At 49.5% G+C, this 13338-nt stretch overlaps 1 protein-coding gene across 6 annotated transcripts in view; it reads right to left on the bottom strand.

Annotated features, from left to right (window-relative positions):
- Nucleotides 1-3085: 3085 nt before the first annotated feature.
- PDE4A (phosphodiesterase 4A) overlaps nucleotides 3086-13338 on the bottom strand; it is a 37414-nt gene continuing 27161 nt past the window's right edge. For all 6 annotated transcript variants that reach the window (XM_016153484.2, XM_016153478.2, XM_036233724.1 and 3 more), the window contains 9 exons: nucleotides 12693-12786; nucleotides 10977-11200; nucleotides 9338-9436; nucleotides 9058-9222; nucleotides 8744-8843; nucleotides 8460-8614; nucleotides 8107-8229; nucleotides 7403-7585; nucleotides 3086-5694 (listed from right to left, as the gene is read on the bottom strand). In XM_016153484.2, the coding sequence (XP_016008970.2) occupies nucleotides 5020-5694; nucleotides 7403-7585; nucleotides 8107-8229; nucleotides 8460-8614; nucleotides 8744-8843; nucleotides 9058-9222; nucleotides 9338-9436; nucleotides 10977-11200; nucleotides 12693-12786 (1818 nt within the window). In that variant the 3' untranslated portion in view covers nucleotides 3086-5019. The remainder of the gene's footprint in view (nucleotides 5695-7402; nucleotides 7586-8106; nucleotides 8230-8459; nucleotides 8615-8743; nucleotides 8844-9057; nucleotides 9223-9337; nucleotides 9437-10976; nucleotides 11201-12692; nucleotides 12787-13338) is intronic.

The following is a 13338-nucleotide window of genomic DNA, read 5'->3' on the forward strand; positions in this document are numbered from 1 at the left end:
TATTATTTGCATTTTACAGCGAGGGAAACTAAGTCACAGAGCAGGTAAGTAACATGCTCAGACTAACAATCATTAACTGATAGAGAAGTAATTAGAACACAAGCAAGCAGAATCCAGAGCCTGTGTGCTTATCTACCATGCTTTTGTGGCTCCCAAATAACTATCGACTATTTCTTCTGATTATGAAATAATCTTCCTTTTGGTTGTAAAAGTAATGCAAGCTCACTGCTAAGACTCAGAAAATATCGAAGACTACAGAACAGAAAACAGATCTCTTCTAATCTCACCACTGGAGAATTGTTAATATGTTGATGGACAAGCTGCCATTTCTATGCACATATTTTGTAGCAGGATTATATAATGCAGAATGTTTTGAAACCTGCTCTATGGTAAACATCTTATCATTTCGAAATAGGCCCATCACTTTGTTAATGGCTGCATGTTATTCCATTGCGGCAGTGAAGCATAATTTAATAATTCTTTAGATAGGACATCTGGGTCTTTAATAATTCTTCACTATTTTGACCAACACTAGAATGGGCATTTTGTACCTGTATCTTTAGGTTTTAATCCAACTGTTTCTTTAAGATATTTAAAAACTGTAATGGCTGGGTCAAAATGCATGCACAGTGGTTATGTTTTTGATAAATACTGTCAGACCACTCCTGGAAAGTTCTGTGTGCCAACTTCTGTCAGCACTAATGAGCTATGAAAGTGCTTTGCCCACCTCAGGATGGTTCATTTTTTCATTATTCGCCAATAGATGAAAAAAAAGAGGGAAGGGGAAAGTGCTTGTTTTTATTTGTACTTCTTTATATTTTTATGTTGTGAAAGAGGAAAAAATGTTACCCACATCTCAAGATTTTGCACAGGTGAAATAAAATAGCAATAATAATATAAAAGTATTGGACAGCTGGGTGACGTGAGATCCCCGCCTTATTTCTGAATTTTTCTGACATTGTGAGATCACTTCTCAGCTTCAGTTTCCTCATCTGCAAAATGAAGCCTATGATAGTATATACCTCAAGGACCCCTGGAAGGTGGATAAAATAATCTTCCTAATAAGTTCAGGGCCCTCTAAAGGCTGGGAGAAGCAGAGCCCAAGATGTCAACTTCAGAGACCAAACTTCACCCCTTCCTCAGGTGCCCCTGTCCTGTTCAGATTTCAAAGCTTCCCTGCCTCTGGTCATTTTTTGCTTAAGGAAAGATGAACTCCCCATCAGGAGGATTTTAAAGAGCCAGCTGATGGACACATGCCACCTCTGCTCTTTGACCCACATTCTCAGATTGTCAATGCGTCCTAACTCAGGAGACATTTGGGACACCTGTTCTTTTACACTTGGGGAAACTGAGACCTCGGGTAAGAAGGCTCACCCCAGCTCAGCCAGCCATCCCCTGCAAGCCCTGGGGTTAGTACTTTTGCCTCCTGACCCCCAGCCCAATACCCTTTCCCCAACTCTGCTTCTCTTTGAAACACACTTGGGGAAAGTTTGTGACTCCTCTTTGCTTCTTGCACAAAGTTCAGATCCCTGGAAACTTCTACCAATTTTTCCAGCTTTGTTTCTCCCCTCCATGTCAAGGCTTCCCCCACTCCTATAGGCCAGGATATCAACTGTGACTCTTTAAGCCACAGTCAAGTAGGCAAACTTTTGTATGCACTGAATCCCCTACATTCACTTTCTCACTTAAGTTCCAGAACTATGCAGTCTGATACAGTAGCCATTGGCTACATGTGGCTACATAAAGGAAAATTAAAACTCCCTTTCCTCAGTGGCACTAGCCACACATTTCAAGTACCTAATAGCCACATGTGGCTAGTGGCTATGGTGTTGGATAGAGCAGACATAGAACATTCCCATCATCATAGAAAGTTACACTGGACAGCCTTTCTTGAGACTGACCCTGTAAGTCTAAGATTTTCATTATCCCATTTTATGGATAAGTCAACTAAAGGTCAGAGAGATCACGCCCAAGGGCACATAACTAAGAGCTGGGATTCCAACTAGTCCCTGGCACTAGTGATGGCAGAGTAGGCAGGTCGACCTTTCCTTGGGTGCAATGAAGCTGCCTTCATTTTGTTTCAGAACACATATGCTGTGAATGTATACATCTGCTGATTACCGCAGTGCTTAACCACTTACACACTGTATTTGGGTGTATCTCTGTTTATTACATTCGAGGCTGCCAGTATTCTAATCTGAAAGCCTGCATCAGAAACGCTTCTCCTGTACACGTCTTTATCCACATAGGAAGTTTTGCTCGTTAGCATAATGAATGTCAGTACCCTTTAATTAATAAAATCTAGGGCTTGTTAGTTAGCCTTATAAAGTTTGGGAAAAGGGGCTCTCATGGGTGGAATTAATAGTATTCGAATATTTGGATTAGTTGAAATGAGACTCACTCACTCCCCAACTTTATATGAATAAGTCAGAAAAACAGATTTTATATCCAAGCCCATTCTGTGTCCAGTCATTAATTTGGAGGGTTCAGCTTGTCTGATACCTATAAGGCTTACAGGCCTGAAGCAACGCAGAATCCTGTCTTTGAGATATTCAGACTGTTTCTAGGTTTTGTTTTCATGCAACATGGTTGCAACACCAACACGGATGGAATGCTGGGAATTCATGGAATTTATAGGTGTGAATTCTCTTATACCTGTTAATCAAATTTAATGTCTGCACAGCAGAATTTGACCCCAGACCTTTCATCATGTCCTGGTAGACAGGTGGTGGAGGCTTCGTCCTGGAGGTTTCCAGGAGTGACTTTGAGATTTCAGAAGAACCCAGAAGAGTTGTGTCAGATATGCTCCATATGGAAAAAGCAAGGTTTACCTATGTCTGCTGACCTCCAAACACTGCGTCGTCTCAACATTCATTTTACAACCTGGAGTTGCCTGTGGCAGGAGCCAACCCAGGCCTAGAGGCTGCCTTCCACCAAGTTCCTGGCAAAACCCTTAAGTTCTATCTGCTTGGGGAGCGGTAGGGACAGAGCATCGCCCTTCCTCTATCCCCGACCCAGGCAGACAGTGCAGGAGAGGCTCACCCCGAGAACCAGGGTGGGAAAGGAAGCCACATCAGCCAGGAAGGTAGGTGAAAGCCTCATTTTAATTGGAGACAAGATCGAAGGATTGATTTTCGATCAACAGACCGACTGATGTATAGTCAAAGTGGACAACACTCGAGCAGCTCATGGGGGTCCTGTGCCCCCCCTGGAGAGAGGAGTCCTGATTAGGGGTGCTGGTCCATCTTAACAGATGCCAGTCATGCCTGGCCCTGGGGTGGGGGGAAGGGCAGGCTCTGCCTAGCCCTCACCCCCTAGATGAACCTACTCCCCATCAAACAACAGCACTGAGCCCACCCTTTCAGGGTCTATGGTACAGTTTGTATAATACAGCGGGAATGGGGACACTCCCTCTGGGAGACCCCCACCCCTCCTTCCCCTGACTGAGACAGCAGGGAAAGGGCAAGTTTATTTTTCCTTTTTGCCTCTGTAGAATAATTTACAAACCAACCTTACAATATGTACAAAAGAAAGAAAACCAAAAAAAAGAAAAAAGAAAAAAGAAAAAAAAGGCCCACTCTGGTTGCTGGCTGGGACAGAAACTAATTTCACTACAAAAATGAACCCTATACAGTATCATGGAGGTGGGAGCAGGTGGTACTCCCCAGTGGGCTGGACAGACAGATGGAAGGCTGTGGGGAGGGGTGGCTACAGTACCATGTGCTTAGAATTGGAGGGGTGGGGACGATGAGAGAGAGAGAGGTCCTGCCCTGTCCAGCTGCAGAACCAGCTGCTGGGGGGCAGAAGGGAGGGGACAGAGGGGGTCTTTCCTTACAAACAGTCCCCCATGGCTTGGAGAAAAATGGCCTTTCATTTGTCTGTCATATTGCTAGGGGGAATAGCTAAGGGGAGACAAGGAAGCTTGGCAAAGTGGGGACAAAGGATAAATGACTTTAGTGCCAGGTTAGGAAGGGATGCCCATAAAGGGAATGTGGGTGTACACCATTATTGCTTCCTCCTAGGGCAAAGGGTTGGGGAGGATGGCAGGAGGATGCTTAGGGGCTACCCAGGATGGGGGCTCTGGGCCTGGCCTTGCCTCACCCAAGGTACAGATGGGAGCCACTGCAACCCCCTCTCCTATGGGGAATCATTAAGGCAGAAACAAGAGGAGAAGCAGCTGGGAGGGGGTACAGCTCAGAGCCGTCCCCTCCCCAGATGGAAAAAATTCAAACAGAACCCAAAGTGGAAAGGAAGGGGGCGGCAAGTGGAGGGAGGATCGGGCCCTCCTAAAACTTCAGACCGCAGGCTGGTGGTGTAACTATCCCTCCAAAACCCTCTCCTCCCAGCATCCTAAATTTCACAGCATTGCTGTGCCCATCCCCGAGTCAGTATTGCCAGGTTTGTGCAAAATGAGGCGGAAGACTTCTGGATGGGGGAGGGCATCAAGCCTGAGAGGGGGTGGAGCTGGGGCCTCTCACCTTGACCCCGCACCAGGCCCTGCCCAGAATGGCTATTCCTGGCTGGGTTCTAGGAACCCTCCCAAACTCAGGAGAGCCTGGAGGGAGGCCCTGTGCCTGTTTGGGCCCAAGAGGAGAGCCAAAAGAGGCTGGAAGACTGAGCCTGAGACCTGGGGATTGGGGGTGAGGTTGGAGATGGATGAGGGGAGCCGGGAACAGGAGCATCTACAGTTGCTGTGTTTCATCCTGTGTGTGTGTGTGTGTGTGTGTGTTTTTTCCTTTTTTTTTTTTTTTCTAAAAATGTAACAATTAAAATTCCAAAAATAAAACCCCTTCCAGGACCTCAGCCCCTGGTTCCCCAGGCCCCTTTTCCTAATGGAGGCCCCATGGGTGGGGGTGGGGGTGGGGAGAAAGGGGAAAAAAAGAAAAGAGAAAAAAACCCGCTTTTCTGTTTTCTTTTTTCTCAGGAGGCCCAAGAGTCTTTGAGGCAGTGGAGGAAGCAGTTGGGGGGTAACGGTGGTGAAGGCAGGCAGGGAGGGCAAAAGGATGTAGGGGCTGTGGCTCAGATAGGGCCTCCAGCAGACCCCCACCTGCCAGGAGCTGGGACTGTGGGTGGCTCCTCGCTGGATGTCCCTGTGCAGGCACAGCATGCCCTCTTGGCAGCCTGTTGCTCTTTCTGGGCCCCCACCTCGGCCGCCATGGAGGGGAGGCCCAGGAGGCCCGGGGCCTCCTCTCGAGTAGGCGGGGTCCTCAAGGCAGGCAGATAGGGGCTCTCTGGAGAAAGGGCAGAGGGGTTGCTGCAGCCTACAGCATGTGCAAATGCATCTGGGGACGTGGATTCGTCCTGGCCTGAGACCGCACTGTCTGCTTGCTGTGTCAAGGGCGCTTTCTCCACCTCTACCTCTGTGGGTGCGTCCTGGCCATCAACCTCCAATAGTTCCTCGGCTGGGGACGTATCCTGGGCCGTAGACCATTCCCCAGCTGCACCTAAGACAGAGGATGCCTCCTCCTCATCATCCTCCTCCAGTGTCAGCTCAAACTGGAACTTATCGGGTAGGGGTGGATGGTCTGACCCCCTGGGCTCCTCCTCTGGCGGTGGCGACGGGCTTTGCCGAATAGTGCTGTAGTACCAGTCCCGGTTGTCCTCCAACGTGTCCAGGATCTCCTGGGCATCTGGGTGAACCAGGTCAGCCCATGTCTCCCACAGTGGGTGTACAATGTAGTCGATGAAACCCACCTGGGGGAAGAGGAAGAGTGTAAACCCGTGGCCTGCTGGTGCAGATGGCACTGCCATGGTGCAGGATCTAAAGAAATTTAAAAGATGCTGACACCATTTGACCCAACAATCTTGTTTCTTCAGATCCACCCTGGAAAAACTCTTGCATAAGTAAGAAAAAAAGACTGACATGGAATGTAAACAAAAACTGGAAACACCTCAATATATATATATATATATACATCAGATGGGGATAAGTTTTTTAGAAATGTAGTATGCCACAGATATCCATGGTGGCATTTTTTGCAAAAAAAAAAAAAAAAAAAAAAAAATGAGAAACTAGAAATAACTTCATGGCAGGCTAACACCTTGGTATCATCTTCCCTCCTTTTTGACAGAATCTTGATTTTTCTTGGTAAACCCAATGCTTCCAGCTGAGAATTACGTTTTCTAGCCTCCCTTGCAAAGAGAAGATGGCCATGAGACCACCTGTAGATGGAAGATGCTGGGCGATGCCTCAGCTGGCAGTGGTCTTTCTTCCAGGATGGCTGGAGCTTCAACAGCATCCGTGACCATGAGAAGCATCTCTGGGGATAGAATCCCCATGCTTTAGATGGTAGAAGAGAAACACTAAATGTTCTAGGGTGCCTGCCAACTTTGTGGAGCCAAAGAGAGCCAAATTCCCTTCTCTAGATTTTTCTTACATAGAAGAAGAAGAAAAAAAGCTTTATTTTGTTTGAGTCACTGTGAATTCCTAACTCCTGAACACTTTAATGTCTATCAACAGGGGAATGACTACACAAACCACCATCTATCTATATCTGTGGGAATACTACACAGTAGTGAAAAAGGATGAGCTAAATCTGTGTGTAGGAACTTGGACAGATCTCCAAATCATTGTTGAGAAAAAAAGGCAAGCTGTATAAGATGGGCATATATTGATAAAATTTATATTTTTAAAAAAGCTAAACCCATAAATCATTACTACTAAGTTCCCTGTGAAAATAACTACATACTAAAACTATGAAAATGGTTTTCATTGGGGTGGCGGTGGAGAGGTGGGGGGGTGATTTGCATGCCCAGGGGACATTTGGAAGTATCTGGAGACATTTTTGGTTGTTATGCCTGAAAGGAGAAGGTGCTCCTGGCATCCAGTGGGTGGAGGCTAAGGATGCGGCTTGACACGCTGCAATGTGGAAAATAGGTCCCCACCAGGGAGAATGATCCAACCCCAACTGTCAACAGAGCTGAGGCCGGCTCACTAGGAAGAAACTAGAAGTGGGGAGAGTGAGAAACTCTTATTCACACTTCAGTGTTGAGTCTTTTAACAGGTTGTGTTCCTGTCCCTCTTGTTAAACAGGCACACAATGAAGACAAGTCATTTCACCTCACTTCAAAATCCACAGAAAATCAGGGACATCAGTAGCCTGGTTACAACACGGGAAACAGGCTGAACTGACACAAGGTCTGTAACTAAGGGCCAGCTAAGTATTATTACTGATGCTACAGTGGTTGCTGCAAATGAGTTAGAACTGTCTGAACACAGGTCGTTGTGCCCAGAGGCTGTCTGGCTGTTCTGTGGAGAAGAAAATGTTGCATATTTCCCAACAAGCTAGAAAAGGAAAAAACAAACTAAGATTTCACATTGTGGAGGGGAAGGTCAGGACCTCCAGGCCAGGACAGGGTGGGACGCTGGCCTGCTCCCTTCCATTGGCCCCGGAAACGGTACCTGAGACTTCTCCACCGAGGCTGTGTGCTTGTCGCACATGGGGCTGATCTCCATGCCGCGCTCACGTTCACGGTCGCCCTGCTGGAAGAACTCAGCCATGATGCGGTCCGTCCACTGGCGGTATAGTCCCAGTGGCTTGGTGGGGTTGCTGAGGTCTGCACAGTGCACCATGTTCCGTAGGACCTGCATGAGACAGAGGACCTTCAGAGGCCATGCCCCTGTCCCAGTCTGAGGCCTCAGGCTTCCTTACCTCCCCCTTGGAGGAAGAGTGGGGAGAAGAAGTAGGGGGGAGATAGAGAGAGATGGAGGAATAAAGAGGGAGAAGAGTGGAGGAGAGGAAAGGGGAGATTTGGAGGGGTTGATGGAGGAAAGGACGGAGGGAGGTGAAAAGAGGGAGTAGGGAGAGGTGTGGGGAGATGGAAAGAGGTGGGAGAAATGGGGGTAGAGGGGAGGGGAAGGTGGGGGAGCAGAGAGAAGGAGATGGTGGGGGAGAGGGGAAGGGAGAGATAGGAAGGGTTTGATGAAGAAAGGGAAGAATTGGGGGTGATGGGAAAGAGAGATAGGAGCTGGAAGCAGAAGACAGGAGTGGAGAGAGAGAAAAACAGACAGGAAGATCTGCAACAAGGGAGCTGAAGGTTGAGAGGGGGCAGCAACCCAGACCCGAAGCGGAGAGGAGAGGGGAAGGGCCCGTGCAAGGGGTGCACCTGGATGCGGTCAGAGTAGTTGTCCAGCAAAAGGACCCCAGAGCTGGTCACTTTCTTGGTCTCCACCATGGTCTTCAGGTCAGCCAAGAGGGTCATGTGCTTGGACATGTCCGTGGCCAATACCTGTGAACAACGGTGTGATATAGGGGTGACCGATGCCCTGCTACCTGCCCGCTGTACCCACCTGAGCCTCTGAAGTTTTCACTTGGTACAACCTATCTTCACAAGCCCCTCCAAAAGATGCCTCTTCCCCAGGGGTGATGGGGGTGGGAAGGCTTTCCATTCGGGACTCAGACCTCCCCGAAGCACCACCCTTCAAAGGAGACCTTTCCTTCTCTGTCCCAATCGCCTACCATGTCGATGACCATCTTGCGCAGGCTCTGACGCTGGCGCTTGCTGAGGTTCTGGAAGATGTCGCAGTTGTCCCCCTGCAGCAGCTTGAAACCCACGGCCAGGTGGTGGTTCTCCAGCACTGACTCGTCGTTGTACATGAGTGCCAGTTCCGAATCTGTGGCCCAGGCCGGGGCTGGCAGTCAGGGGAAGGGAGGACCCATAGGGCTGCTCCGAAGAGCAGTGCGGGCAAGTGCAGGCCCCGCCTCCAGCCCGGCAGGCCCCGCCCCCGTGAGGGATCACTCACTGGTGTTGATGAGGAACTGGTTGGAGACACCAGGGTGGTCCACATCATGGATGGCAGCCGCAAAGAGGGCCGCAAGAATCTCCAGGTCTGTGAACACGGCCTGGAGGCAGAGAGAAGGGGCCAGGGAGACACAGGGGTTAGAAAGATGGGGAGTCACACAGACAAGCTAAGAGACGGATGGGTAGTCAAGAAAGATGGAGGTCAGGAAAGATAAAGATCAGAAGGAGGAACGCGGTCAGAGAGAGAAGCAAGAGATCGGAGATGGTGGGCAGTCAGAGTGATGGGCTGGGGAGAAGGGGCCAGGTGGCGCTCACGTTCAGGGCAGGAGTTGCCAGCAGGACATGGGTGGACTGCAGCACGTCGGCTGCATGCAGGCTGTTGTGGTAGGCCACATCCTGGTGGTAGTGGTCCTCCAGAGTCAGCATATATGTCACCATTGTTTCCACTGGGATGCGGAACATCTTCAGCAAGTTACGTTCCTGAGGGTGGGTGTGGAGCAGAGGTGAACCCCTGGTGACCCCTGCTAGCCCTTAGCTCTCTACCCTGGCCCCCTCACTTGCACCGTCCCACCCTGCTCCACTCAGTCCATCCTACCTGGAATATCGCGTACATAATGCAGCTGAGAGAACGGCCCCCGGCATAATCTGACACTCGAAAGATGTTCAGGCCCCACTTGTTCAGGTTCTCCAGTTCCTGGATGAGATGGAGTCCAAAGATCAGAAGCCTGAGAGGCCCAGAGCCCTCTGGACCCTTTCCTTCACAGCTCTGTTCTGAAGGTTAGCACCATTACTGCTTAGCCTGTGGGTGGCATGCTCAGTGGTGCAGAATTTACTGCTCAGGGCCTACTGGGCCAGGAAATAACAAAGCAACCACAGCTATCGTCTATTATTATCTGCCAGGCATTGCATTAAGCACTCAATCACATCAGAGACTCACAAGAGGCAAAGCTGGGATGTGAGCCCCAAAGCACAGCTTACCCTCTGGACTACACTGCTCATGGGTGCCAGGAGGAAAGAAACAGGCTAATTTTCCTTGGCTTTCCAGGATCCAGAACAGTGCCAGCACATAGTAGGTACTCAATAAACACCGGGTCACCCAATGTAGCACTGGCCAGTATTAGCTCGCAGAAGGTTACAATAAATGTCAGCTGAGTGAGCCACTGACAGTGCATCACATCTATTGTACACATCAATGGGGGAGCCCCTTGGCTTAAGATCTCTTGAAAGAGTCAGGAGCCAAATCCAGGTCTGACCTGTAGTAGATACTGCTGGGCTTCCGCCCAGATCCCCTTCACCGGCCATTGCACTCGACCCCCGCCAGCCCCAGCTGCTGGGACTCTTGATTCTAAGGCCCACAGTTGCCCACTCGCCAGAAAACTGCTTTTGCCTCCACAGGAGCTACATAGAAGGGTTGAAGTTGTCCATCCTGGGGGTACTCCCCAGCTAGTCACTGACACCGGTACAGAGGCCAACATTCTTCCCTCAAGATGGGCTCAACTCTGTGGTGCTAGTCACACTCCAGAGCTCCCCATGGGGTCAGGTTGAGGCTAGACTGCAGCCAAGACTACTTCCTTGCTTAGTTCCTTCCTCTGCTGCTCCCAAAGTCTCAAAAGCAGGTACAAGTATCCTCCATTTTTCAAAAGTTCAAGTTATGCTACTCGCCTTTACAAAAGAACCTGTTTTTATGAACCAAAAGAAATCTGAAGAGGTCTTTTGCTTTTAGGAAAAAGGTGAAAAGGGAAAATAGCGTCCAGTATTAGTTTTGTAGCAGCCATTGTAAAGGCCGCAGCACCCTGAGCAGCAAGAGCGGCCCCGCCAAGCTTCTGCCCAGGAACCACTCTCGGCATCTCAGCTTCCAGCCACCAGAGCTTTGAACTTTGTGAGTATCTGTGTTTTACTGTGATTTATTTTGTGTATCTGTTAGTAAAATGTATCCTAAGGTATCAGAAAAGCCTAAGAAAGCTGGTAAGGTTGTTACGCTTAGTGTAAAACTGAACATAATTGTTTTGGTCTTGGTGAACAAAATAAATACGTATAAATCAATGGTAACTGCTGCTTTGCTTTATGCCATTTTGGTTTATGAAAGGTTTCATAGGAACACTCTACTTTCGGATAGTAGGGGGACCTGTATGCCCCAATCCTCATCTCAAACCAACCCAAAGCCTAGCCCTTCCTTGGGCCCCAGGAGACCCCTGTCCTTTCCCAGGCCAGCATCCACTGAGCCCCCAACCCACTTGGGCCAGGAGCTCCTCTTGGTTTGTCTTCACCCCAAAGCGGGGGATGCTGGAATCTGTCAGGCTGCTGCTATGCATCAGCTTCTTCACCCCTGTGATCTGCGACATGGGCTGGAACTGCGGCCCAGGGGGCAGCGGCTGCTGGGAGGGTCTCTGTCGTGGTGCTTGCTGTTCTTCTCCATCCTTCATCGTGGGTGATGGGATCTCCACTTCATTTTGCTTGTCTGTAGACGATGAAGGAGCAGCAAGCATGAGTCTCCCACAGAGTCTCCCTATTTGGCCCTTAGACACTATCCTGTTCACTTGGGAAGTCTCATCCAGGAGGGCAGACCCCCTTCTGGGAGTCATGCTGTTAGTTACCCATAGGCTGGAAACCAGAGGGAAGGAAGGAATTCTTATGGGAGGTGGTAGGCTGGAATTGGAACCCAGGGGACTGCTCGAAGCTGTGGAATGGCACGGGTCCAATTGCCAGGTTTCGCACGGGAGAGTGGTGTGGGAAATCAACAAGTGGGGTGGGGATGCTAGGGAGAGCCACTGCCTGACCCAGATAGGCAGGGAAACTTCTCTGGATTGGAAGACACCCGCATGGTGACTGAGAGTGCTGGGGGAGTTGGACAGTGCTGGGAGCAGGGAGGGAAGGATGGTCTCCAGCTCCATGGACACCCTTCCCCCCACCTGGCGACACCAGCCTGCTAAGGAACCAGCCCCAGCAGCCCTTTTACTGAGCTTTAAGGGCTTCCAGAGCTCAGCTAGGGCCACCCATTGTGACCTGGAGCCTGTCAGGCAATGACAGGGCGTAATGGGGGTCATTTACATGCCATGCTCCCATTAGCTGGATCTCAGAACTTGGCACGGCCACACCCCCACTGGCGGGAGCATTTGAAATCAGAACCTTCTTTTAAGCTTGTGGAGAAATAGTGAGGGTAAAATTATCCTGAATTTGTGGGGGATATCCTCAGCTTGGGCTCTTGAGTTTAGAAGTTTGGATGAATTGGAGGTTCCCATGAGTTTGAGAGTTCCAATAAATTTGGTGTATTCTACTGTATTGGAGGTTCCATTGGGTTAGGAAATTCTAAATTTTGGGATGCTCTTCCAGGTTCTTAAGTTTAAAATTTCTCTTGAGTCTGAATATATAAAGTTTGAAGAGCCTACTGAATTTGGGGGGGGAGTCATACAAATTTGGGGATTCTATTGGATTTGGGCAATTTTTCAGCTTGGAGGTTTTTTAAAGTGTTGGGGTCTTTTATAGACTATTCAAGGCAGAGGTTCCCTCAAGTCTGAGAATCCTACAGAGGTTAGACATCTTTCTTAAGTTTTTTTGGGGGGTCTTCTGAATTTGGAAAGAATCTAAGTTTGCAGATTTTATTGAATTCTGGAGTGGGGGGGCTTTTCAGTCTGGAGGCATTTTAAAGTTTAAGAATTCTATTTGAGTTTGAGAGTTTCTTGGAGTCTTGAGTTTGAGAGTTCCATTGGGGTTCCACTGAGTTGAAGGGCTTTTCAGTTTAGAAAGATTTTTTACTGTGTGGGTTCTATAGAAGATGGGGTCCCACTGGCTTTGGGGGCATCCTAAGTATGGGAGCTCATAACCATGGTGGCTTTGACCTTTGGGGAGTTAAGAGTCAGGGTCCCTTGGGCAAACGTGGGCAATAGGAACTGGGGCCTGGGGGGCTTTCCAGCCCAAGCGTGTATCCCTGCCATATGCTGTTCTTCACTCACCCAGGAATGTGGTGGAGATGTACTCAGAGACCTGGTTCCCTGACCTGCTCATCTCTGACAGATGTGTGAGTTCACGGTTTAGCATCCTCTTGAACTAAGGTGAAGGAGGCAAGAAGGAAGGGATGATGGGTTAAAGAGAAGGGGGGGAGTCAGCCCCTCCCAAGAAATTTCTGAAAACCCCATGAGTCCCTCCTACTTTTCTATTCAACCAACAGAAACCCCAGCAGGCTGCTAGAGGGGAGGAGTCAGCCCTTCCTCTTCTCTCAGTTCTGATAGGGGTTCCCAAGGCTTGGGGGAGGAGGGCTCTCCTCCCCATCCTCTCTCCCCCTCCATCCTAAGGAGAAGCCAGAGGGGTACCTGTGGAAGGGAGGGGCTCCTGACTAACAGGGAGCCAATGGGGTATCAGGAGAATCCCGTTGCCATGGCGATGGGAGTCTCCTTAGCAACTCCTCTTCCAACCAGCTGCTGAGCTTGGGGGGAAGGGGGGCAGGCTGCATGCCCCTTAACTCTTGCCTTCCCAGAGCTACCCCTGGCCTGGGTTTCCCCAGACATGGACCCCGCTCCCTAGGTGCTCTGGCCCCCAGCCCCTAGCCCAGTTTGGAAGGAGGAAATACAGTCTCAAAGTTCTGGGTGAAAAAAAGGTTTG

The sequence above is a fragment of the Rousettus aegyptiacus genome, unplaced genomic scaffold, assembly GCF_014176215.1.
Source record: "Rousettus aegyptiacus isolate mRouAeg1 unplaced genomic scaffold, mRouAeg1.p scaffold_m13_p_16, whole genome shotgun sequence".
Taxonomy (NCBI): Eukaryota; Metazoa; Chordata; class Mammalia; order Chiroptera; family Pteropodidae; genus Rousettus; species Rousettus aegyptiacus.